We start from the raw sequence: 26,576 nt of genomic DNA on the forward strand, positions 1-26,576 counted from the left end.
GGAAAACATTTTCTAGAAGATTGACATTATAGTGGCTGAAATCTGTGATATTTATTTACGCCAAGCTAGTGCATGCAGGCAAGAACATATTTCTACTGTCAGTTTTTCTCTCACTGACACTTTGCAAATATTCTTCTTCTAATTCTTCTACTACTTCTTTTTCCTGATATGTATGTATGTTGTAAGACCGGGTGTTTCCAGACTTTGGTTTTGTTCTTACTTCATCATATTAATTCTATCCTATTTGGAAAAGTTATTCAATGTTAACATATTCACTCTGATGTGGATCACGACAGTTATTATCTCTGTACACTGTGATAATGCAAATCCTTTGTGTAGTGCGTAAGCAACATGCTTGTGAAAAGTAATTCAGCAGAAATAGTTGGAGGGCGATTGTTGAAGTCAAGTGATAACATCTCTGTTAACCTGCTGAGATATGCTGCTGTGGGCACTTATTGGTTATATCTATTTGTCTGAGGTGTGTGAATGCTGTGACATGCTGGCTCCAGTATCAGCCTGTACTACAAACCACATTAAAGACTTTGCAGTTACACTTATTGTGAAATGGTATCAAGATTAGCCCATCAAGTCACCACCTTTGATTACAGTCTCCGGGATCAGCCCAGCTAACTCCACCCAAAGTGTAGAAAGAGCCAAGGAAGGCTTCACCATAATAAACACAGATGAAAAGTTCTTCTTGCTTCCACTTGTAAATGTGATGGCAGCATCTCTATGTTGTTACAGAGAAGCAGAGGTACTTCGAATGACTGAAAGTTAGGCAAGTTGATAGAGATTCAGCTTACAGTTGTGCAGACGCAGACACAAGTAAAATTAAAAGGGCGACACAAATGTGTTGTCCTTTTCATTTCTACTTGTGTCCACGTTTGCATGCCCGTCTTTCAGTAGCAAGCTAAAGCCAGTGAGTCACAAACAAGCCAGTGAGTCATAACATGCCTGAGGGTTATGACATGTGCCCTACTGGTGGGTAATGGTGACACACAACTATTCAGACCTCAAAAAGGCTGTAGTAATGTTATGCAACAGTGAACATGTTAAAGTGCACAACGGAGTACATGGATTCACTGCATTTTATTACCTTGCACTTCTCATTTCTCGTATTATGTCTAAACCTGTTACTGTACCAAAAAAAATGTGCAAGAAAGAAACAGCCCTAATTTCCAGCCTGCATACTGCCTTTTATCTTGTGATCATTGTAACATTTGCTCACAGGTTTGTTTTATTACTGTTTCAAAAATGTGTTATTTTACCCTCATAGCCTACAAGTAGCAGCATATTGTTGCTTTGTTGAGTCCTGGTTATTTTACAGGTTGCATGGCTGAGAGACTTAAAGAGAAGCTTATAGAGAAAGAGAAGGCAGTAGACATAGTTGCAGGCCCAGACAGCTACAGAGATCTGCCACGTCTCCTGGCCCTTGCCCGTTCAGGACAAGTTGGGGGTATGCTCCTTATTTCTTCTTGTTAATATGGAAGTAGTTCTGTGGTGTATGCTGGTACTTTAATCAAGGAGACATTAAATGTAAGCATGTGCTACTGTGTTTTCCTTTTCCAGTAAATGTTCAGCTGTCTCTGGATGAAACATATGCGGATGTTGTTCCTGTTCGCCTTAATGAGAACTCAAAGTCTGCATTTGTGTGAGTGCATTTTCAGTGTCTCTAAAAACCAAACAGTCATATCTTATTTTACTTCATTTCATTTATTATTACCTTGAATGCCCGAAGGCATTGCATGCTCTTGAATGGCTTTTGAGGGACAGCCACACTTCATTTGAAGTTTTGCAAATGATAAGAAATATACTACACACTCCACTGAGCTAGTGCTCTTTCAATGTGCAGCATTTTACAAGAAAACGCACTTCACAGTGTCGCAACTCGCTCCGACCTACCAAAACTACCATACTAACCACCTTTGTTTTGGGAGCCAGTAGTCTATCTCTGCGTGTACTTCCCGATGAAGTGTTAGTGAAGCATTTGGTTCTTGCTTGCATGCAGTGAAAGCATGAAGGGTGCAGAGAAATAAAAGCACAGAATGTACAGCACTTGTAAAAAAAAAAGTGAAGCCTCTGCATGTGCGACCACAGCAGACTTCTGGACATTTAGTCAGTGTCCTGTCACATATACATTGCTGAAAGGCTCTGGAACGGAGGTGGACTATTCTTCTCATCCACCACAGCTTTTAAAAAGTACCAGAAGCTTAAGAGCTGTAGCACAACATAGTCAAGACTACAACACCATTTCTGCTCCTTGTGGTTTCATTTCTTTTGACAAATGCTCTACAGGATAAACTGAAATACTTATTGGCTTAACTATTCAAAAAAACAGACTAGACAAGTCGAAGTAGTCTTAGAAGAATCTGTGCTTTCATTGTCACAGAGGTATTCAAGACATACAAGCGGTGATGGAGACATGTTACTGTACTGCTAGTAGTTCACCTGCTCTTGAGACCACAACAAATGCTTGTGCCTCCTACTTATAAACACATGTCCATGTGCTGCTCATTTGTGGTGCAAAATGTGCCTTGAAGTCCAGCGTATGCTGCTGCTGGTCACAGTGATGACTGGTGTGTAGAGCAGTAGCTGCAACTAGAGGTTTTGTTTCACTATGTACATTATATACAATAGATTTGGTGTTCTGAAAGTTGCAATGAAGCCAAAAAGATTTGCAGCTTAAGCAGATAGCCTGCAAACTACAGTTGCACCTCCTAATTGCAGGCACTAGATAGTATGCTTGATTAGGTCATGAAGTAATAGTATAAGGTTTCTTCCGCACTCCAAATACTTTTGCGAGGAGGTATGGTTCATTTTGTTGCGTGCATCTGTGATTAAATTGGCCACCAATGCAGCATGCTGCGCCAAATTCTTAGGCAAGTGTCACACCACAGAAAAAACTGCGATACTGCCATTTGGAGAGCAGGAGTCGTTGCTGTGCTTGTTTCATGACTTCATATTAATTATTCATGCACTGGAGGCTGCATATGTCTTTTGGGACAACCTCCCATGGTGGCTAAGTGGCTATGGTATTCTGTAGCTGAGAAATAGGTCAGGAGTTTGATTCTTGGCCACAGTGTGCACATTTCAATGGGGGGAAAATGCAGAAACACTTGTGCACAAATTTAGGGCCACATTAAGAATCTTAGGTGGTCACAATTAATCCTGATATATCCACTATCGCGCTCCTCATAGCTCCAGTGTTGCTTTGGGACGTTAAACCCCACAAATTGATCGATCAGTCAATCAATCTCTCTTTTTGTGCAAGGCTACCAAAAGTTAACCTGAATTCATTTGTTTTGCAGACTTACATGCAGCCTGCACAAAAGTCAGTTATAACACACAGCGATTGTAGATTCACTGCAAACAAACAGCCCATGTTTATCAGTGTTATGAACCATTTCAGTGCCAGGTTTTTTCGGAGGTGACGCTTCGTAGGCGTGGCTGACCATCCTCCACGTCTTCCTAGAGTGCCGGGAAGCCGAAAGAGACAGGAGGAAACATTTTCCTTTTGCATACCACCATTGCGTCCCTTTGCATCCAGCTATGTTTCTTGGCGGAGAACCGATTTTTAAAACCAAAGCAGTCCTGGCTTTCTTGAAAGATGTCATGCTACATGTTACAAGCCCATTAATTTTGTAACGCATCCTCTTTCCAGAGGATGCCGCTACAATAGTTTTCTTTGTATAGCACATGCCTCTAGGCCCTTGGGTTTCAAGCGCTCTGATGAGGCAGTAGTGCTCTAGACAATTTTAGCATCTCGCATATTTTGTATATTGCATCACTCTTTTTCAATGCATTTTAGTGTTCATAGTACACGTCATTTGTCATTGCCATAATTTTGTCACGCATAGATTTTATGCAATTTACACCAACTCCTTTAGGCCCTTTTAGAGCCACGTCACATTAACTTCACAGAACCCATCAGTCCACTGTGAACTCACTAACACTAGTATGGCGCTCTTTGGCCATGCCTGGCCCTTGCGCCATTAAACATCAAGCATTCGTTCATTCATCTACATTGTCTTTATTTATTGTCCCCTCACGACTTCCTTCTTCTTCTACATACGACAGACAGTGTATGTTTGGTTCTGCAGAAATTGAAAAAAATGACACTGATAATGGCAAATACTCTCTTGGTGTGGTCCTCATATTCCTATTTGACAAAAAGAATGTGAAAAGGAATATGGCAGGGCTGAAATGCAGAAACGCACTGGTACGTCAGTGATGCTGAGAGGGTTAATATGTGCTTTATATCATCTTTGTTGTGTAATCCTTCATACCTGTGCTTTTAGCCTTAGTAAAACAGATTGTTGGGCAAATTGGTACATGTTCGTAGCTAAGAAACTGAGCCTAATATGAAAATGACGACAAGCGAGGTAACTGGACAGTCTGGGCAAGAATTTGTCAGTACATAGCTAATTGTGCCTGCCAGACTAGACAAGCTTCTCCCTTGCCCTCATCTTCATTTCATGCTCACCTTATTAGCTATTAAGCCTAATGACCTCATAGGTCACAACTCAGCATTTTTTATAAAACTCTCACAAACCTCATTTTTACTAGTGCTTTGCATTAATAACCTTTGTTAGCTTTGTGCTTTAGTTCTTTTTCTTGCATTGACTGCCCTTTTTATACATTGTCATACCCCAACAAAAGCATTCTAGAAAAGGAAGTGCCTGCAAATGTTTCAGTTGACTATTCACAACTAATTTGTCTACAGGTCCATCATGCGTGGCTGCAACAACATGTGCTCCTATTGCATTGTTCCATTCACACGTGGTCGAGAACGAAGTCGACCACTGGCGAGCATCTTAGATGAAGTGAGAGCCCTCTCAGATCAGGTCAGTACTGTGGTACCTCAACAAATTTCTCTAGACCACTAGGAGGAATATTATCATAATTCACTAATTTGGTTAAATATTTGTATAAAATAGATACTGGAAAGAATATGTTCACCCATGTGTATTCAGCAGTTATAAAGCTTCTGTCTTTAGATCTTAATAGTGGCTGCTGATAGTTTCTTGTTTCTTCAAGTTGCACATGCATATGGCTGTAAATTTTCAACTTTTCAGCTATTGATCTGCCAAGTGGTCATTTATCTGCGTGTTCTTTAGCATTTGGCAACACTATTCTAAATTATCCACATGTACTCTCAAACCACGCTTAATGCACTCTTGGTGGTTTGAGAGTACATGTGGTTAATTTAGAATAGTGTTGCGAAATACTTGCAGAGCATCCTGCTACAGGGTTATTCTTGATTGCTTTGCACAGAAATAATGCTGCATGTTAACAGAGTAAATGGCAAGTAGGTGCCTCAAAGTGTACAAGAGCATTCGAGCCATAATAAGTCAGTGTTTATTTCTATACTGAGTGCCTGATGCTAAGCCAATGCCAGGCTGCTACTTCAGATGTCAGCTGAAATGTTACTCAGCTATTTCAGTTCACAGGGGTCTAATATAAGAGAGTTAAGTGTAGATCATGTGTTCAAGTAGTGTAGGTTTCTTGTGATTATGAATCTGAACCAAAAAGTTGATTCAGCCATATGTGAATGACACTTTATGTGTATTAAACCGTATCTCAATAGTCTTGTGATAATCATGCACTTGTAACACTGTCATTCTTTTGTCCTGTGCCAGGGTGTTAAAGAGGTCACCTTGCTGGGGCAGAATGTCAACAGTTATCGGGACACTTCAGCTGAGAGCCTGGCTCTAATCGAACATAGCAAGGATGGCCCAGAGATCTTGAGTCGGGGTTTCCGCACCATCTACAAGTTGCCTGTCGGTGGGCTACGGTTTGCCGATCTTTTAGACAAGGTCTCACAGGTGGACAAGGAGATGCGTATTCGCTTCACCTCACCCCACCCCAAAGATTTCCCAGATGAGGTGAGCATAAGACTGTGTGTTAACTTTGTGAAGCCTATTGTTCAAGTTACTGCTGCAGACAAGTACTCACATTGTGCTTCTGTTTCCTGGAGGTACTCATGACTACGGGGCAACTCAGCCAAATTTTAAGATGGCCCATGGTACTAAATACAGATCTAAGAAAACGCTGGCAAAAGAGAGACAGAAAGGACAACACGAACTATGATACGAAATGTTGTACTGTAGCACTAAAGAGAAAGAAAATGGAGAAACTCTCTGCACTTGCTCAAGCAAGGGCAGCACCAACCCGTCAGTTAGGGACATTTGCATCATTTCTGAAATATGACCTCATAACTTGTGCAACTTCCAATTGTTCTAATATTTGTTGTGGACCTTGAACAGGTGCTGGAGGTGATCAGAGACCGGGACAACATCTGCAAACAAATCCACCTACCTGCTCAAAGTGGGAACAATGCCATCCTTGAGCGCATGCGGCGAGGCTACACACGTGAAGCATACCTGGAGCTCGTGCACCGGATACGCGACGTTCTGCCAAGTAAGGCATACAACCTATTTATGCTTGGAGAAGATGGTTTTGCTAGATGCACCTTTACAGCAAAATCAATTTTGCATTGTTTTGTTTTTTGTGGGAAATTACATGTACATGGTAAATGTGTAGTGAAGAAGATGCACAGAATAAGGGAAAACATGCAATGTACCTACGCACTTCTACTGTTATACAGTTAAATCTCAATATAACGATGTTGCTAAAATTGGCAATGTCCTTCGTTATATCAAAATTTCTTTGTATTGGAATTCGACCTTTTTATGCAAATAAGTATAGCAGCCAATCAATTTTTCTTACAACGAAAATGGCCGCAGAATTTTCAGAGTTATCAGGCAATTGAAGAAAGCAAATTTAAATGAGAAAGCAATTCATTTTGATGAATTTGGCAGTTGGCAACGAATGATATGGTTTCATGCCGCGTCGATAATATCTTCACATCGGTGGTATGAATTAAGCGAAGCCAGCCACACTTTTGCGTGCACTCCGCCTCCGTGGCTGATAGCGTCACCTGCATTGAGACGACGCTGTTGTGAAAAGTGCCAGCAATGGAGAGCACATGATTTGTCTGCCTCTCGCTCCAAGTGGTCACCAAAACTCGAGATCACACAACTTCCAATACTAAACGTGCGGGAAGACAGCTTACATGATGCCACACTGTCTCGGCACTCCCATTCTTTGCCCATGCAGCACTTTACCCCTAAAGCAAGGTGCGCGGCTGCGTATGTTCTCAGCTGTGCTTACAACCATGCGCAGCCACAGCCGATGTGCGCACCAGAAATCAAGGTGCGCACCAACTTACCCCCCACTACGACCCCTCGCGCATGCTTGGTCAAGCTCGCTCCCCTCCCCCTCTTTCCCTATGCTGACGTGGGAAGGCAGCACTCGTGAAGCCACCGTCTTTCTCGTCTCACCCTCGCAGACTTTCACTCGCACCTAAAGCACACAGTGCACAGGGCACAGTAGGATGTTATCGCATTTGGACTTTATACAGAACAGCATGCGGCTCCACTTCAGCAATTGCTCTTGTCGCATGGCATACAATTTGAAAGGTGCGTTTTCAAGCAGGCACTTGTAATTAAATCATTTGACCATCTGCATCTGGGGAAGTTTCTATCTATTGTCTCGGCATTCCTTTGTGGCGGCAGTGAAATTTCGTTATATTGGAATTGCATGCAAACACACTGTTATATTGATGTTCTAAACACATGGTGTTTTATGGACAAGAGATTATGAAAAGTTAAATGCTTCGTTATAGCGAGAATTTTATTGTATTAAGTTCATTATATCAATGTTTAACTGTACATGTTTTTTTTACTCTGTGCCTTACTCATTTGTGCCTTGCCATGTGCACCTAAACAGTGTGATCAAACCTGCCTACATCATTAATCTAGAGCTTGCAATTCCGTTTAATATGCTCCAAGCCTTGACCAAACATCCGTGTCATGTTAAATATGCTGGTTCTCCTCAGATCATGGAGGCCAAGCAGCATTGTGCTTGCTTAGTCTTCGAGAGGGTGAGTACTTACGAACACTGTGTGCTGATGGCTTCCCTGCTTCTGTGAAACATTTGGGTGTCCACCTTGAGTGAGACATTTACCCAATCTTTAACACACACTATAAACATCATTAATAATTAGTAATACTCCAAGTCATATTCTATTGCCAAAGTGCAACCTAGTTTGCTACCACTGAAACAAAAGCTGCTTGGATGTTTACTGCTAAAGAGAATTAAGTTGGCTATAGGCAAATTATCTGTGCAAACATACCTCATCGTGCAACTCATGTCCCCAGCTCAACATTTGAGTCTCCCTAAAGCACTACCACGAACAGATATACTTGAAAATTCTATGCACAGTAACATCTCAGGTGGCTTTTGTAGCACACCACCATATGCTGTATCTCTTTCCTGTTCTCCCTCAGATGTGGCCTTGTCTAGTGACTTCATATGTGGCTTCTGTGGTGAGACTGAGGAAGCCCACGAGGAGACCATGTCCCTTGTAGACCAAGTGCAATACAGCGTGGCCTATGTATTCCCTTACAGCCTCAGAGAAGTATGCGTGCTGTCAGCATTGCCCATCTTTTGCTTTCTTTTTTGTAACCACGGTTTGTAAACTAACAGAAGCTCATTGTCCTTTCCTTGAACAAAGCTCACGGGAAAAAATTCAATTCAGGTTCAATGGGCATGTGAGAGTGTATGTGAAGCAAAGTTTTGTGTAATGTTTGTGCTCAAGTTTATTGATGTTCAAATTTACACTGGTGTGCACGCTTAAGAAATGGCACCTTCACCTGGATGTGTCTTGAGTACACAAGTTGTTCACCTGAAGTTCCCATAGATTCCAACACGTGCTCTGGAACTGCATAATTTGTTTGCACACAAGTACACTTACGTGTTTTGCGGCAAAACATTTACATGCCTGTTCAGTGAGGTGAGATGCCTCTTCTTGGATTCCACTTCCATGGTAGTTAGAATGCAATTCAGTGCCGTAGTATGCACCCACCGCTAAACCTTCACTGACAATGCACAAGTAGGCGCAGCTGCACTAAGTGGTCACGGGGCCTACTAGGCGAGGAAACAGCAAGAAAAACTAAACCCCAGGAAACAAGCAAAGGAAGCTTCACTTTAATATATTGAAGTTGTCTATTAAAGTTTCTTGTCTGTCTGTCTGTCTGTCTATTCGGGCAGATAGCCAGTGGCCCAAGTTGTCTACTCAGCAAGACAATGACCAACACATACCCAAGGGCCTAGGTTGTCTGTATATATATATTGTGAAGTATATCCAGCAAGGAAACTGTGCTTGTCTAGCATCCAATTTGTGTGCTCGGCAAGACAACCGTCAGTACACACTCTGTTGCCCAAGTTGTCTATACAGTCAAACGCCTTTATAAGGATATGCTCAGGACCTCAAAGATCCTTCGTTATACAGGTAACATCATTGTAATGGTTGCGTACCTTACTGCTTGCACTTGAGCCTGCAAATTACATTCAACGAAAGAAAAAAACTAATTTCACATGAATTCAGGAGAGACTTAGTGAAAAAAGTTTCTAATTTTGTTGTGGACACTTTGTCTGACAGAATGTGCTACTGCAGCCCAACCTTATTGCAGCCAGGTTCACGGCATGCTCTGCGGTGCAACAGGAGCTATGCAAAGTAGAGCTGCAGATTGTCAAGTGCCACTACCCCTTCTCTTGGTGTCAAAATTCTTGGATCATTTACAGGGTCTTGATTACTGTTGCCTTCATTGACATTTACGTCCTTTTTGCCCTAGCTAGCTTCGAAGACTCTGCCTGCCGGTTTCAGCAATGGTTACATACATCATTATGTTCTCATCAACTGTGGCGTATTCGTCAGCAATCGCACCTGCTGATGCACTGAAATGAAGCAGCACATGAGTTGAACAATTCCTGGAGCAGTGCAGCAGGACTACTTCCGAGATTGGCACGCTCTTTAATTGCGTCGCTAGTGCTACTATTGGCCTTAGCGAAGAGTGCACCTTGGTGATGTCTGCTGAGAGCAGTGGCAGCAACGATACGGTGCGTTCATTGTAAAGCAAGAAATCAGCTGTTGGGGATTCCTGAATTTCTTCTTTGTACAGACAAATTCGTTGTTGTGGTCTTTGTTATAGAGGTGTTCATAATGCATAAGAAAAGATAGGAATTCTGCCGGGACTTAATCAGTGCTTCACTACACAGGTAATTTCACTGTAGAGGCATTTGCTGTAGAGGCATTTGAGTTGATACTGTATCCACAAATATATTTGGCGTGGCAACAAGAACGAATAGGTACTAAACCTCAGGGAAAGCAGAACACACACTTTTAAAGCTTCACTTTAAGATTGTGCTTTGTAAAATGTGATTGCCCAATAGTATGTTGCTCTCATCAACCAATTTACATGACGTTGCATGTGGTGTACGTAGATGACAGAAAAAGCAAAGCATTACGAGCGTAAACGTGCAATTTGTCATCACGTGGACAGTTGGCCCTAAATCTTTATGAAGTGCTGGTTGTCATGTGCACTGTCTAAGAATTGTTTGTTGTGTCTTGAATAGATTTATATTGCAGATGCCATACTTGTACAGGTTACATAATAAACTAACTGATTACAAATAAAATTACCTCATTAAAAGCTGTAATTGTTTACAGTAACCAATTACTCACCCACAAAATTTAGCAATTACTAAAATGTAATTGATTACTTTTACGTTACTTTCCTTCAACCTTTTATTAACATTACACAGGTAAAGTAAATAAAATAAGCTGGCCTGACTGTTTCACTGTGTTCATTACAACCCTAGCTAGTGCTTATTGTTGCTGGGGCTAGAGGAAGGCGCTCCCGATGAGCTTTATTGAAATGTCCCGTATGTCATTCCAATATTTACAAATTTTTCTATATAATTCTTATGGGGTGTGTATAGATTCTATATTAATTCAATATAGTTTCTATAAGATTTGTTAATTCTATTAAGTAAGTAGGAAGGGCCAGTTAAAAATATAAACATCATGCATACATGTTCCCTGGCATCAACATTCTGAGTGCCCATCGCTATGGAGCCATAAAAGCACCATTACAATTTGTCGAGCAACATCTGGTGGACCTTCTGTTTGCATGCCTCACTAGTTAGCCATTTTTACTACTGATTGTAACAAAAGCCAGCAGTAATTCACGTCTCTCAAAAAGGCAGTCAAATCTGCAATGTAATTTAAATTGCAAGAATAGTTGTATAGGATTGATGTAGTGGACAGATAGAAACATGTGTATTTGCGGTGAAAAACCTCATTCTTTATCACAGAATTTGTAGACTGCATTAAGTGAATAAGAATGGAGCAGAATTTTTTACCACCTATGAAGCTGCTTAAAAGTTATTCCAAAAGCGGGAGAGAAACTTATTATAAGAGAACAGCTGAGAGGTCGGACTTCCGAGGGAGCTGTGCGGATCTGAAAGCCTGTCAAATCTATGTGATTGAGGCTCAGCTCCAGGGCCCTAACTGTGGGAAAAAGGTAACCCATATACATTTTTTCGTCCCTTTGGATGATGTCAATTGCTGACTGGCAGCATTCTACTGTAGTTCCCACCAAGTCTAACTGTTAAAGGTTTGTCACCTGTAGCAATTTGTTTCGTCAATAAATTAACTGGTTACCAAAAAAAGTAATTGAATTGCAGTGAACTTTACTGAGTAAACAAAGTAATCTTTATATTACAAGACAGAAAAATAATTGATTACAAGTAATTGATTACATGTAATTCCTTACATAGAAGTATGGCAGACTTGTACTGTATCTGGTGGTTGGTATAGGCTTGGTTTCGTGCTTTCCAAGTAAGATCATTTGATGTTTTATTCGATACAGTGCTGTTTGACTTTATAAACACATTAACATTTCTTGACAGCCAATGTTTTCAAAACAGATCTTTCCAGTGTTCTCTCATTATTTATTTTTCAATTCCACCACTCGCATTGTATACCAGCGAAAGATCTCGGACAGGTTTTCGCTCATAAGAGAGCTTCTGATCGTATTATTGAATTGTGTATTTTGTAATTTTGTGAAGAGCTGTGCAAACTGGCTCCACTCTGTCATCTGTTGCGATTACAGTATTTATTCTTCTAGTTTAATAGTCTGTGTTGAATTAAGAAAAGGACATAAAATATTGTGTCGCACCTGGTTGACTTGCACCTTCTGCACTCTTGCCACTTTGCAGAAAACGCATGCCCATCGTCGCCTTGAAGATGATGTCCCACTTGATGTCAAGAAACGCAGAGTTGCGGAAGTGTTATCCGGCTTTCGTCGTCGTGCGAAAGAGCTCTTCGAGCAGCAAATTTCAACATATCAGCTCGTCCTTGTGGAAGGAGTTAGTATGCTTATTCCTTATGTGAAGTTTTGTAGAACAACAGACTTTGAGCACCTGCAGTTATGAGTTTTCCTTAGTGGACGAAGAGCAATTCAGAACTCGCTCACCAGAAGCATCTTGGATCAGTGCTGTCGACGGCCACTTCTGAAAGAGTCGTGACATGAAATTTCTGAGTTGTTGTTCTTGCTCTCACTAATGCCATCAGCACATATCAGGCTCAGCAATTGAGTAAAACATATTTAATTTTGATGGTAGTGGGGCCCGCCAGATTTCGGCAACTACATGCGAACATTGTGATGCGGTAGCCTCCGTAATAGCATTAAGTTACACTGGTTTGCGTGAGACCATTCACAAACACAGGCACATAGTAAAAAACCTTGCATGTGCATGAATGTCCTGTCACTTGCCTGAGTGCCTCATATTCATGTGGCAGCACTCTTGTAACTACAGCCTGACATTGCTTTATGCTCCCCTGTCCCAACAGTCAAATTGAAAAATAACGGCTGCAATTAATGCTATAATTAATTTCTTACAGTGTTCCTCCACTGCTGTTACTTAGAGTTCTTGATGTTGGATTAATTATCACAGATCAAAGCTGGAGAAAATGGAAAAATATATAGTATTACAATGTTTGTGACACAGGCACTTTAATTTGTTGAAAGCAGATTTGTGCAGTAGTATTGCTGTGAAACAGTAAAGATTATGCTCTTATTTGCCTCAGTAAGCAACGACAGCCTTACAAGTGTTTAACAAACACTTACTACCTGCCTGTTAAATAAAATAATAGGTTATGCAGGAGGCGTTGTTTTGAAGATATCTATTCTTAAACAGCTTTTTATATCAATTAAAGCAGTAAATGCACCCCTCTCCCCCTCCTCTCTTTTGCTCATTTAGATTTAGAAGTGTACACAGTTCACAGGTACTGTATTAGCACAAATATAATGTGAGTGTTGCTTTCGTTGTTGTTGTTGCTTCAAATTTTCTAGCCTCAAAATGCGCCTCGCATTACACTATTCAAGTTCTTGACATGTATAATATTTTTTTTTTAGAGAGAGAGACCCAAATTTCGTGTTTGCATTATATTTGTGGTCGCGTTATTTACATGCCAATACAGTATTTATTTTTTGTTAATTCACTTATGCCCCCTCCCCATTTCCGCACCTTTTTTTACTACAGGATAGCCGACGTTCGCCTGAAGACATGGTTGGCAGAAATGACAACAACATTAGGGTTGTATTTCCAAAGATTCTTGTCCCGGAACACCCATCATCTTCAGTGAAGAAGCAGATTCAACCAGGCGATTATCTAGTCGTTCAGGTACTCCCACTGTCATCAGAGATTCTATCTGTGATGGCAACCGGCAAGCGGGATGCCATTTGCACATTTCCCTAGAAGTTTCTTGTACTGGTTATTCGTAAATAGGAGCACCAGGTAGTGTGACTCATCCTGCTAAACCCCACTTGCTCATTAGTGCTTGTATTTTGCACAGAAGTAGCTTTCTGCAGTAACTTTAGTTTAATACACTACATCTGCAGGCATTACCAGTTTTACCTACAATAAATCTGAATTGTGTGTCTGCAGCAATGCCACTAAATTTTTGTTTATTCTGCTGCAACATAATGTTAATGCCATCCATAATGTCAGCAGACAAAATACCATGTTCACTGTAGCCATGACAGATGATGCCACCAGTTTGTTGGAGTGAAATTGTCATGTCCTGAGTTACAGACGATGTTTACTTGGATTTATTGTTGACCAAACTGGTAAACAATGCCTGTAAACTTTGTTTTAAACAAAACTAACTACAAAATGCTACAGCCACTGCACAAAATTTTAGCGCGAACGAGCAAGCATTTTAGCAGGAAGAGTCATGTATATCTGCCACTGCTATTTATGCAACAGTCTGTCCTTCACTTGTAATTTACTTTGTGGTGCACTTCATTTGTTTTCAGATTCAAGACTGCTCAAGCCAGGTGCTCAAAGGTGTGCCTTTGTATGCCACTTCTCTGCGACAACATATGGCTGAAGAACGGGAGCATGTGCGCTTAAGACATGTGTAGTCGCTGTAGCTTCCTCACTGCTTATGACTCCAAAAATCTGCGGTCAGGCTTCCTAGTGGCACTTCAATAAAGCTTATTCATGGTAATTCCATCTGTCTTCTGTGTGCATGCTTACATGCACTACGCCTAGTACCAATGTAGACCAACATTGGGAAAGCATTATTTGTCCAATGTAGGGTCAGCGTGGCACATTGTACACTGTTGTGTGTACACTGGCACTGCTTCCTATGCTGGTATAGGTGTATACCTACTGTTGCCAACCGTCGTGAATCTAGCAGGGCACTCCTGACTTGACCCATTCAGGAAGACCAAATGTCTTGACTTTTGCATTTCTTTTGGTGAATAACAACCAATAAACCAGGTTTCCTTTCTATAATTCTGACAACTTGGTTGCACACTTCTGTCTTTTCTCTTCTGTTGCATTGTCATTGTTAGTTCATAAATTTGATTTCTGTTGCTTTACAGAAATCAAATTCACAAACTGAACAACTACATTTTGCACGAGTGTAGGGACATCTAGGGAAATTCTCCATCTAAGTTAGGGGAAAACTGGCTTTGGAGGTTGACAGCACTGGGCTCAGTTACGATCGCATGCGATCGCTTTGAAGAGGTTCGATGCGGTGAGACGTCTTCCTTCAATGCCACCAAAGAAACGTAAGGTTGGTGAAACGGACAAGTAGCCTAAGGACACCGAACTAATACGGAAATATCGGCATCCCAAGAAGGAAGATGAGCAACAGGAAGTAGGTAGTAAGCAGGAACAAACGGAGGAGCAAAAGAAAGAAGAGAGGAGACGTTTAGCAGCTGATCAGCAACGGTGTTGCAGGGCGTCATTTAGTGAATTGTAAGCTCAAGCCATTCAAGAAAAGGACACGGCGACACCGAGAACGCAGGGCTCAGCTTCGCCAAGACGTCGAGCAGCGCAAAGTGGCTTGGGATAAGTACATGAATGGCAACTTCATTGATTATCCTTTTGGTTAGTCTTGCTCGATATGCGACAGACTGGTTTCAAGCAGATGTGAAGAAAAATTCTGCAGAAATTCTAAGAATTATCTACAAATGCATAAGCATTCTTTGGCACCAGAAAATCAATGGGTAGACATCCATAATATAGGAAAAGCAAGTAAGCAAAAACAACCGAGCCAAAGAATGCTTATAATCGCTTGTTTAGGCAACTACTTGTTGGCTAATACATTTTGTCCTTTCAATTTGTTGCGAGACTTGGACAATTAGATTCCCAGCAATTTCCCTCAGTCCATTCTGGCCACGGCATTCAGTGCTTCAGCAGCTTCACCCTCAGCTGCGTTAGTCACAAATACATTGAATGTGATATGTTTGTTGGTTTGTTCTAATTATGGTCTCCCAAGGTCAATCTCGGCGCGCGTTTGACCTTCAGCCGCTGGTGCGCAAGTGTGAAACTGTGACGTCACGTCACGTGATCCGCTGCGGAGAAGCGTCGCAGCTGCGCTTGCTCGAGCCTCGCCGCTGCGTACCACGTGATTAGGCGAGGCTTGAACAGCTGCTTCGCCGGCACTTGGTCGCTCGGTCTCGCCATGGGCGAAGCACGTGTCGGTGTGAGCGCGTCAACACTTCGCCGCAGGCGCCAGGCCGAGTCTGATCACCCTGCCGATATAGCTCGCCGGGAAAAAGCACTGAAGAAGAGGCGCGCTAAATTAGCGACAGAGACAGATGAAGAGCGAGAAGCTCGACTGGAGAAGAAACGCAAATATGACCGAGACAGGAAGGCTAGAAAGTTGGCAGCAGCAGCAGCAGCTGCCGCTAACGTAGCATCGACTTCATCTTCTACGACAGCTTCGCTTTCTGGTGAGACCAAATCGGTGATGTGCCTGCATGTATGTGTGTTTGTATTACATTCGTTTGCGCATCTGTCGGGCAGTGCAGTTTAAAAACTTCACGACAGTATGGAAATGGGCTAGTAGGCCTTCGCTCTACATGACTCTTAGCGCGAACCACGATATACAAGCTGAACAGATGCGAAACAGTGAATAGATTGAGGAACAAACTACGGTATAGTGCCCGTCTGCCGTTCAATAACAAGCATGTGAATAACTACAATTTGTGGGTTGCTGAAGGGAACGAAAGTACAATTAAGCATTCCGCTATACATAAGGTGATTGGCAATTTATTGTTCATGTGATTAAGACTTCTGTCACATTGTTCAAAACACGTAAGCGTGGTAATAGAATAATTGAAAGGCCAACAGCACAACACGACCACACCACCGGGAAACGAAAGTTAGCGACTACCATAAAAAACCAAGCCACACCACTAGGCGAACTGAACTGCGTTTTCAAATCCTGGCTATGCACCGCCTTCGACCGACGCGCCATAAGTGAATGAAGAAAGAACAGGTATCGAACACATTGCAAAGTCAGCGGGGAAAAAAAAAGGAATGGGGGCACCATTGCTTGTTTGTTTACAATGACAGTGAATGATTTTATTTCTTTTATCAGCAACGTCCAGGCAATGGTGGGAAATTGGCACTCGCCATAATTTTGCGCCCACGGAGACTGAAAGAATCACGTGAGTTAGTGTGCCAGGTTGTTGGGAAACGGGACGTTATATATGGAGCACGTACCGAGCATCACTTTTACGAAAGAATTCGAATGCACTGAACAGGTTGCAGTGTACCATGCACGATTGGCACGGCCACCATGGCCATGATCACGTCCAACATCAGACCAATGCACATACGATCACAGCGCCACGGTGCCACGCTCGACCCGCTGGAGGAGTGTTGGTTCTCTCCTCTATTCTAACCCTGTTGGCCTGTTGCGAGCCCAGTCGAGCTCGATCTGTGAGCTCAAGCCTAACAAAAATGTTTAACGCTGAGCCGCGGGTCCGTGCTTGTCGACTTGCAATTTCAACAAGTGCCAGAATCACGATTCTACTGTCCCAGTGGTCGTGCTTAGCTTGCAACTGTGATACGTCAGCGCTTTTGTGATAGTTTTTCTGGAAGTGGCATGTGAGACTTTTGAAGTTGTTTGTGTGTGTACTTACAACAGTGCGGTTTCGCGAGTCAAGTGAGTGCGCTTGTTGCTGTTGTCACGCTCATGTTAGTGTCTTGTGGTGAAGCTCCGACTATGGCATCGCACTGGCGGTTTCAAGTTCAACTCTTCTTCGTCCAAGTTTACCGTTGATCATCATTCTGAGCGTCGTGAATGTGATTTGATTGATATCCCGGTTACTTCGCATCATGTCCGATTCCCTCGTCAGCAGCGGCACCGGATCATCAAGTCCGTTGAGCACGCTCAGGCAGTTTAGGTTACGAAAGAGATGTTCGCAGCAAAGTCCTGCCTCCGAACAATGTCCATCACAGAGCAACGAGGGCCAAAATCAAATGCATGGTCATCCTTCTGCGCTGTGCCGAAACGAAAGTTAGTCTGTCAACTTTTGGGTGCTTAACTACCGACGAATATCGACTGTTGTGCGTGCGTTTAAGAGCGGCTCTGTATGTTGATTTGCAGATGATATTGCCAGCCCCGGCGGGACTTCTGAATCGGCACTGAAGAGACCTGGCCGGGACTTGGTCAAAAGGCGAGCGACGTTGTACTCTCCTATTTGAATTAGCATCGTGCTAGCGTAGACAACTTTCTCTTGAAGCGTGTTTGCTTGTTGTCTTGCATGAACGGTCGCTTGCTGAGGGCTTGCGAGCTGCTAAAGTGACGGAAAGGACACGTTTCATTATAACTGTATGATAAAGCAGTACGATAAACGCAACTCGTTCTCGTATAATATCAATACTCCAAGAATAATACAGCCACATAATTCGCACATTGTAATTTATGAGATACATAAAACCATACATTCAACACAGGTTATAAGTTAAACCGTTATTTTGTATTCCTAATAGATATGAAAAAAATAATTGCATGCCAATTTCTTTTCTTTTTCTTGCACATTGACTGCAGTGCACAAAAGACTCGTGGCATACAACCAAGTGGCTCGAAAGTCGGCTTGAAACAAAGTTCATCAACATCCAGCAGAGTCAAGCGAAAGCTTTCAGAATGCAGTGGAACATCCAGAGGATCAGGACAGCCTGCTCATAGTGCCTTAAAAAGAACTGTCAAGGAAGAGAAAGAGAGCAGTGATGAAGACAGCTCAGATGATGAGGACACGAAGTATATGACTGACAAAGAGAAAAGTCTCAAGCAGATCATCGAAGAGTTCAAAGGAGCTGATGTTATGGTATGTAGCAGCATGGATAGTTGTACTACTTTGTGCTGTTGTGAGCGAAAGTAACAGACACTCCCCCAGCAGTTTTCAAACTGCAATTGGGCATCTATTGATGGAATAGTTACCATTCATTCTAGTTTTAAGGCATACATGCATGCCTGAAGAACATCCTCACCTGGAAACAGTGACAGCTTTGCTACCTGTATAAAAATGGAGGTTAAAGGAATGCTGACATGGTATTTTGAACTTGTCATGTGTTTTGTGTTAAGGTTAAGTGAAGGTCCACGTCCTCTTACCTACCGCCCCCCTGCCCCCCTCAAATAAATCAATAAAATTTGGCCAACTTCAGAGTGCTCAATACAATTTGCTCTAATACTTTCTACGAACCAGTCTTGGTTTTGGTATCTAGGAAGTAGATGCATTAAAGTCATGATGCACTGGCTCACTTTATTCTTGCAACTGCTGTGGCTGCCATAGACAGGCACAGAGAGAAGAAATTCACATGTAACTCATTCTTTTATGAGCCATGTCATACTGTCTAGCCATATTGTTACATTACATCAGAATGTTTTGCTTGTTGTCGTGACACCACAATAATTTCGATGACACCAGGGCCATCATTTCGGGACCAACTTTAGTATGAAATTAAAATACCTTGCAAGTGTTTCCCAACCTTCATACTTGCCTAATGTCATTTTTGTACATGTTAAGAGCATGTAATAAAGCATCTACAATTCGAAAAAATATTTGTGGGTATTCCCTTAAAATTAGAGACGAGAGATGGGCAGGGCATTGGTCGTTACTCTTGCACGTGAGTGAGTGAGTAAAAACTTTATTGAAAATAAAGTAAGGCACGATGATTGGGGGGTTATCACGGCGTTGTGAGCTGCATTGAAAGCAAAATGCAGTAGGTGAAATGGCATAGGTTTGGGTGAGTTGGTCATGTATCTCAACAATCAGTGCAAGCATGACGACACATGCGAACAAGGCAAGGGCAAGCACTGAACCTCCAATCGTGTTTTTCTTTTTTTTTCAAACGTGCGCACTTGGGCATGTATTGCAATGCACCTGGGTTTCTTGGGGAGGGCTTAAGTGACAGGGCTGATGCGTGAAATGTTCTTTGAGTGCCGCTTCCACACACACACAAACTTTCTTTGTTGCCTTTTGTCTGTGTATCTTCTTTCTTTCCTTGTTACTTCTACACTCAGTTGTACTATTGCACATGCCCTGGGTGCATTGCAATACATACCTAAGCATGTATGGTTGAATAATTCTTGATTGGAAGCTCAGAGCTTTTTTTCATCCTTGTCCTCATCACTGTGCTGGTTGTCAGGAAAGCAGTTCCTGTGTTCCTCCTCCTACTTGTCCGTTGTCCGTCTCACTGACTGTACCAAAATTAAGATCAGTGCCTGCTTTGTTAGTCTTTGTTTACAGCTGTAGAACACATCCTTGTTGCTAAAGTGTTCAGTATGAAGTCGTATGCATGGTTGATATTGCCCTGTCGCGAAACTGCATTTCTAGGTTTCAAGCTGTCGTGTTAATTGTAAAAATGAGTCACTGACAAATGTACTGGCACTTGTAAACATTCCTAGGCAGCACAGTAACAGTGCGAGTATGTACACTAAAGAGTGATCAACCAGAGTAGGTGAACTTACATAAAAGAAAGAACTTGTACATGGAGCAAAATAATCAAACGACCGAGTCGCAAAGAATTGCTAATAAAGCAGTCAAAATGCCGTGCATCAGGCGAATGTAAAAGAACAAAGCGTTCATGATAAGCAGCAACATGCATGTACAGCACACCACATGATACGGTCATAGCAGTTTTGTATCGGTTAACTGAACAAATGGTTTCAGGCGTTCAGTTTGCAGCCAACACAATTGATTACTTAAGCATCCCACTGGTTGATTGAAGATCTAGAGTTGGGACTTGGAGTCATGTCTCTGGTCAAATTTATTACAGATAAAATTTACATGAAAGCCCCGAGTTGTCTTTCTGTAGTGAGTGCACACAGTTTCATAATATATGAAACTCTTCTGTGTGTTGCAGAAGTCTCATTTTAGCACCAGCGCACAGGCGTTATGCATTGTATGGAAATATGAATTGGTGTGAAGAATTGGCTTTCTGTGGCGTGAAAAATGGTGCCCTCTAATGTCAATTACTATGTGTTTCAGGCTCTGCAAGATGCCTTGGTGACATGTAAATGGGATGTCTGTGAGACGCGTGCCTATTTGCTGGAAAATCCACCCCGTCGGATGGCTCCTAACCCATATCGCAACGCACAATTCAATATTTTTCCCTCGTCTCGCAGCAGAGATGTGGATTCCAACAGTGAAGAGGAGGGAGAGGTGACACCTCAGGTATGTCCTCCAAGCAGCAGTGGTGAGCAAGTTGCCCTCGGTGGTCATCCTAGACAATAGTGATGCTTGCTTTAAGCTTTCAACCAAAGTAAACGATTGTCTGTTTTTGCGTGACCAACAATCAGGCACACTTCTTCCTCTAGTTCTAAGCTTTCATGCTAATGCTTATGGGCAGCCAAACGGTGCTGCAATAAAACATTGTATCGGGACATTTGGTTCATATCAGTGTCACGTAAAATCTTCATGATGAAATATGGACGAATGGAAGCCACATATATGACAGATGAGTGCAGAGGCAAACAGAACTGCATGCATCTCTGTTGTTTATGTGCCTCCCATTTGTTCACATTTTGCTGTGCAGTTTTAGTTCAGGATGGTTCGCTGGACGATTTGTAGTTTTTACGTGAAGCTAACATGTATTTTGGGAGTTTGTGAATGGTAATGTTCTTTTTTAAATGTATTGAAAATGGACATTTGGGAAAGAGTCTCAGACATCAATTTAAATGCTGAATATCTGTCTATTTCTAAGGAAGTAAAAAAAAAGCTGAAGAAAATGTTAAATAAAATACAAAACCTGAATTATGTTGCTATAAAGTGCACATAGTCAAAAATAAAGCTATAATTAGGCTGTACTTGCTACTGAAAACAGCATTGGATGCAAGCTGCTTAATTGCAGCATTCCCATGCATCCAGTGAGTGAGTGTTTAAAAATACAATATTAAGGTTTTTAATTTACGCAAATAGAAAAGGCGGACACTTCATTTGTAATGAAAAAGAAGGAAAACTGTTTAAAACAAAACTATCATAACTATGATAAGATAGTTTATAGTTGCCAGTGAAACCTGAAATCGTGTTTAAGCTGTGTCACTCTCAGGGCCAATACAGTCTCAAACCTAAATTTAGTGTATCTGGCACTGGTCTATTGTCACATTTTCACATCAAAATGCAGGAAACAGTCATTACAAGGAATGCACCACCAATGAAGAACACGACTAGTGGCCTGCCCAATCCCGAAGCTCCCAGCGACACTGATTTGTGTAACTCACAAAAGACAGTGGAGCTTCTGCCAGCGAATGCGATAAAGGTTGAAGTTGTCAGTGACGACGAAGAACAGATTGACGGTGATGTCCACGGTATGACCAGTGACACTGATGAAAGTGATGAAGAAATACATCGCAAACCTGTAAAGGTTGAACCACACATTATTACGGGCTTCTTGGACAACGCTTCTTCAGATGAACTAGTTACGATCTCTGTCTGCCAACCAAAGGTTGAAGCTGTTGAAGAAAACAGGCCACATGAAACGTGGAAGACTGCGGTGGGTATTTTCTATGTCTTACTTAAAGGCTAACTGCGGTGAAATGTCACTTTGGTTTAAAATACCATAAAGGAGTTGTAGCAATAGTAATATTGAAGCAATCTTGGCAGAGCTGCAGGGCAGAAAATTGTCTCATTTTCTCATTAACAGCCTTTAAGTAACACCTAAGCAAATGTTGCTTGCACCTGGTGGTTAGTGAATTTGATGCAAATCTTGCACGTCGCCTCTGAGGGTTTAAGCATGCCATAGGCACTGCCTAACCTCGGAGGTCAGGCCAAGGGGCTGCATTGTTTCTCAACCTTCAGGGTTCTGCATTATTTCTGGCGAGCAGTAATGGTGGTGCTTTTATATTGGTATTCTTTTTTAAGTTTCAGTATTTAATATTTTTATTTTGCAAGTTTTCATGACACATTCACTCACATTTCAAGTTTAAAATTTTGCACGAAGGCTACTCTATACTTCTGCTGTCTGAAGCTAGGCCTTTATGCAGTGCAATATTTCTTTGCAGTTGACCTTTTAGCTTCCGAAATTCCAGCTTTGGTGGAAAGGCTCTAAAGAACTACTCCTGATGAATGAAAGAATAAAACAGTACAAAAACCAAAAGCACTTTACCTCGAGTAACATCCTGTTGTCGAGTGTTGTACAACACTGCAATTTCCCTAAAGCATGTGCCTCGCAAATACATATATCTGAACAGTGCTGCACTGTGTAGTGTGTACATGAGTAGTGGTAGTGAGATGTGTAGCAAATGTAAAGGTTGCTATATCTGTAAGAATGCTGTTGAAGCACTGCTTTCTTTGACAGCTTTCTACCCTTCATATTGGAAATGGCACTTTGTCTGCATTGCTGCACTGGGCTTGGTCTTACTTGTTAATTTAAACAAACAAAAAGTGGCTTACCATAGAAGGTAAACATCCTTTTGGTTTAACATTCCACAGAATATTTTCACTGAAAATAGTGAATGTTAAAGGCAGCTCTATTTATGGAACTCTCATTGTTCCTTGTGTAATTTTTTCCAAGCATAGGTTTGTTTATGAAAAGTTCTTGCTTTTTCTAAAGACAACCTTTTGGAGAATACAGCACACAAATTTGTGTTCCGAAATGTGATCTAATCGCTTTGTTGGTTGGATGTTACCATTCTTCAGACTAGCCAACGAACACCAGAGGACGTGGTTGGTAGAAAAGGCAACAATGAAGAATTTATACTCCCCACGGGTCACGTGCCAGAACACCTGCCATCTTCAGTGGAGAAGCAAATCAATCCTGGTGATTTTGTGGCTGTTGAGGTACTATCACTGTTGTCAGTGTCTCTGTATCTCTCTAGAAACAATTTGCAACTGCTCCATAGCTTCATGTTTCAACATGGTAGCTGTCTATATATACAAGCACTACCGCATTCAGTATGAACTGCAACACACGAGCCGATGCCGGAGTAATGCTCTCGAGAAAATAGTGAAGGGTCTGCCATTACAGCAGTGCGCATACCCCCTGCTTTCTATCATCTGCTTTCTTCGTGGGACGGTGATACACTGGTCTGCTAAGCAGCTGTCAGTTCATCGCCAGAAAAAAAGGAAGGGAAAAAAAATAAAGAATGAGAATAGTTACAAAGCTAGAGCAGTGGTGCGGCCATGACAAAGCACATTGTGCTAAGGGCTAAGAATGTCCACGCTGCTCCGTGCGCGGACTATGGAAAGCGCTGGGATATGGGCATTCTGGAATGGTGAAAACCTCTGCACTTTTTTGTTCTGAGCATCACTGCGACCAGGGCTCGCACATTGCAGGTTATATTGAACATGATAGTAGCTGCAGTACATCTAAACTTCTAAAGGCATTTAGTACATTGAATGATCAGGCCATATAGTTTCTCCATAGTTTCTTCGGGTATCTGCGCGATAGTTGTCTAAATGTTGTGTGTAAGCTCAGATTTGTAAAACATTAGCAGTAACAATAAGAAATTCTAGTGGAAACATTTCTTTCAACCTAATGCACGCAGTTACTGCATTGCTGTATTCTGTGTTTTATGTCATAAGCAGTGTCAGACTGTCATCATAGTAAAAACGATCCCAAAGTAACACCGTTAGCAAGACAATGGACCCAAAAGTGTTATTAAAGGAAGTGAACATACAGAGGAATTGAAAATAAATGTGAATGCCAGAGCATACTATACGAGAGCAATGCCGCACTCTCCAAGTCACGGTTTCGAAAGGTTAGGCAATAGTGTGGCTACGCTCTTGGGTTACATGTTACACACGTACATAGTTTTTGAAACCTGCAGGTAGGGAGCGTGGCAATACTGTCGGACTGCATGCTCAGGCGTTCACATTTCTTTTTGATACCCCTGTACACTTCTGTACTGTAAACAATGCAACTGTACTAAGGTGCACTGTAAGGGAACACTGGCTATTTCACATAAACATCCTGTTTAGGCCCAGCTAGGTAAAAAAAAAAAATGAAGTGCCACTGTTGAAGAACCTCGATTCCATGGTTAACAGGGGGAGCTGCTTCCTTTCATGGCTTCAAGCTCTGCACAAGGTTACTATAGTATGACCAGGCAGTTATGGTGCCAAATTGTATCAACGAGCGACAATAACAAGTCATTGTGAAAGCCAAGTAGATAAATAGTGGCATCAAAGTTCTGCTTTTATGCTGTGTCGCTGTTTTTCAAACTGGTCCTCACCTTATCATTTTAGGTTGTGCTGCCATTCTTTGTTCATTTTTTTTTCCAGATTAAAGAAAGCTCCAGCCAGGTACTCATGGCTGCATCTTTGTATGCCACTGCTCTGCAACAACGCTTGACCGATGAACGAGAGCGCACACGGTTGAGGCATGTGCAGCCACTGTAGTGTTTCTTACTTCTTTATGGTAAACCTTTATGCAGCAAAATATGTGTGTTCAGACATCTTCCCAAAGGTGATTCATTAAAGTCTACACATATGCAGGCTGATTGTTTTTCTGTGCACACATGGACAGTGGACATGAATAGCTGAAAATATGATATTAGATTTCATGTCTAATACAAACACATGCACCAAACTTAGTAACTTAAATATTTAATCATTAAAATTTAGTAGCTAGCTAGTTGAATGGTTCTGATTAGTACTCGGCCAGGCTGTGGCTGCACCTGTCTATAACCCATTTGTATATGTGGTATGCACATCAGGTGATATTTCAACAATCTGAAATAATATAAGAAGCTTTTGAATGCCACATAAAGTACATTGCAGTAAAACAATGTGCTTATTATCCCACAACATTGGTGGCTTTGGAAATGGGCATGTACCTTAGGGCTATCCAGTTTGAAACAAACATCTAGCAGACGCTCGGCAAGTGCATCACATACATTAATCTGTTGCACATCAGGCACATGTTACGGGGGATACTGTTGCCAAATATTTGTGTTGTGCTTTTCCTGCTTATTTTCATTTACTCTTCTTTATTCTGTAAAAGTAACAGTATGGAGCCTACATTGTTCAATAACTCGAAAATTACATCATCGTTTAATGTGACCAATTCAAAATGCATGCCGAGTGTAGTACACCTTCACCGCTAGCGAGTGATGTTGCAGCAATGTCCACTAGCTGTTCTCGTCTCTTCACAGACGCACTAGTCAGCCTCATGTCATGATCTATGGCAACACATTCAAGGTAACTGAAGCCCTGTACACTGTGGCTGTGACATTATGTTAGTTTGTCTACAAAGACCAACACTACTGCTGAAAACTATACTTGGTATGCTAGGCACCATCTGTGTCCTCCAACAGCCTCCCCACATGATGCAGGGGGCTGTTGGCTGCCTTTGTGAGGTGGACTGCCTACTTCATGTCAGCACCTTGCTAAACAAATGAAATCATCCTGCCGTGCAACGTGACATATAAGCCAGCAAAGGGATCGCCAAAATGAAAGCAACCAAATAAAAGGCAGGTGGTAATGTGATGTGGCTTGAAATGGGCCCAGCAACACATCTTATGAATGGTGTCAGGCATGTCTGCTATTAAATGGCAACACTCCAGAATATTTTTTAACAAAACGATTTTGTTTGAATGGAGTTATGAACGTTTGTATAAATCTTGTATAAATGGAGTTATCTGCAATTATATGCAGCTGTTGCCACATCCTTGTAGCTTTGCCATTCTCATTGCCATTCGAACTGCAATGGAAACTGCACTGCCATTTACACAAAAACAATACCCATCATAGTGCTGTGCTTTCTTGTGCCATGGCATCGAAATCACGTGGCACCATCCTTCTCCCCACTACCCTTTCTTGCCTCACCTTACTTTTTTTCCTGGCCCCCACCGCAGCCCTGTTGAGGTGTCCTTCTTTTGTGTGACAGTTACTGCACTGCACAGACCCACTTTTCACTTT

At 41.9% G+C, this 26,576-nt stretch overlaps 2 protein-coding genes across 5 annotated transcripts in view; both read left to right on the forward strand.

Moving 5' to 3' along the window:
• Positions 1-14,427, forward strand: part of LOC139060107 (mitochondrial tRNA methylthiotransferase CDK5RAP1-like) — a 127,206-nt gene extending 112,779 nt beyond the window's left edge. For both annotated transcript variants that reach the window (XM_070538939.1, XM_070538938.1), the window contains exons 4-12: positions 1,328-1,456; positions 1,570-1,651; positions 4,724-4,844; positions 5,640-5,885; positions 6,267-6,420; positions 8,352-8,482; positions 12,127-12,276; positions 13,453-13,593; positions 14,229-14,427. In XM_070538939.1, the coding sequence (XP_070395040.1) occupies positions 1,328-1,456; positions 1,570-1,651; positions 4,724-4,844; positions 5,640-5,885; positions 6,267-6,420; positions 8,352-8,482; positions 12,127-12,276; positions 13,453-13,593; positions 14,229-14,336 (1,262 nt within the window). In that variant the 3' untranslated portion in view covers positions 14,337-14,427. The remainder of the gene's footprint in view (positions 1-1,327; positions 1,457-1,569; positions 1,652-4,723; positions 4,845-5,639; positions 5,886-6,266; positions 6,421-8,351; positions 8,483-12,126; positions 12,277-13,452; positions 13,594-14,228) is intronic.
• A 1,405-nt stretch (positions 14,428-15,832) lies between these two features.
• On the forward strand, positions 15,833-25,151 carry LOC139060108 (SWI/SNF-related matrix-associated actin-dependent regulator of chromatin subfamily A containing DEAD/H box 1A-like). Of its 3 annotated transcripts, XM_070538942.1 has the most exons (8): positions 16,679-16,708; positions 16,811-16,880; positions 17,825-17,894; positions 18,269-18,545; positions 20,709-20,894; positions 21,844-22,212; positions 23,358-23,498; positions 24,939-25,151. In XM_070538942.1, the coding sequence occupies exons 1-8, from the start codon at positions 16,694-16,696 to the stop codon at positions 25,053-25,055; spliced, it is 1,245 nt and encodes a 414-aa protein (XP_070395043.1). In that variant the 5' UTR covers positions 16,679-16,693; the 3' UTR covers positions 25,056-25,151. The 3 variants fall into 3 exon arrangements, with proteins under 3 accessions (XP_070395041.1, XP_070395043.1, XP_070395042.1); XM_070538940.1 differs by lacking the exons at positions 16,679-16,708; positions 16,811-16,880 and adding an exon at positions 15,833-16,160; XM_070538941.1 differs by lacking the exons at positions 16,679-16,708; positions 16,811-16,880 and adding an exon at positions 16,934-17,734.
• The last annotated feature ends 1,425 nt before the right edge of the window (positions 25,152-26,576 follow it).

The sequence above is a fragment of the Dermacentor albipictus genome, chromosome 5, assembly GCF_038994185.2.
Source record: "Dermacentor albipictus isolate Rhodes 1998 colony chromosome 5, USDA_Dalb.pri_finalv2, whole genome shotgun sequence".
NCBI lineage: Eukaryota > Metazoa > Arthropoda > Arachnida > Ixodida > Ixodidae > Dermacentor > Dermacentor albipictus.

What these genes read in the sequence shown, in the direction of transcription:
- LOC139060108 (XM_070538940.1), top strand. Translation starts at nt 15,890, where the DNA reads ATGGGCGAAGCACGTGTCGGTGTGAGCGCGTCAACACTTCGCCGCAGG. An exon ending in TACGACAGCTTCGCTTTCTG is followed by an intron (nt 16,161 to 17,824) that starts GTGAGACCAAAT and finishes GTTGATTTGCAG; the next exon opens with ATGATATTGCCAGCCCCGGC. An exon ending in GGCCGGGACTTGGTCAAAAG is followed by an intron (nt 17,895 to 18,268) that starts GCGAGCGACGTT and finishes CATTGACTGCAG; the next exon opens with TGCACAAAAGACTCGTGGCA.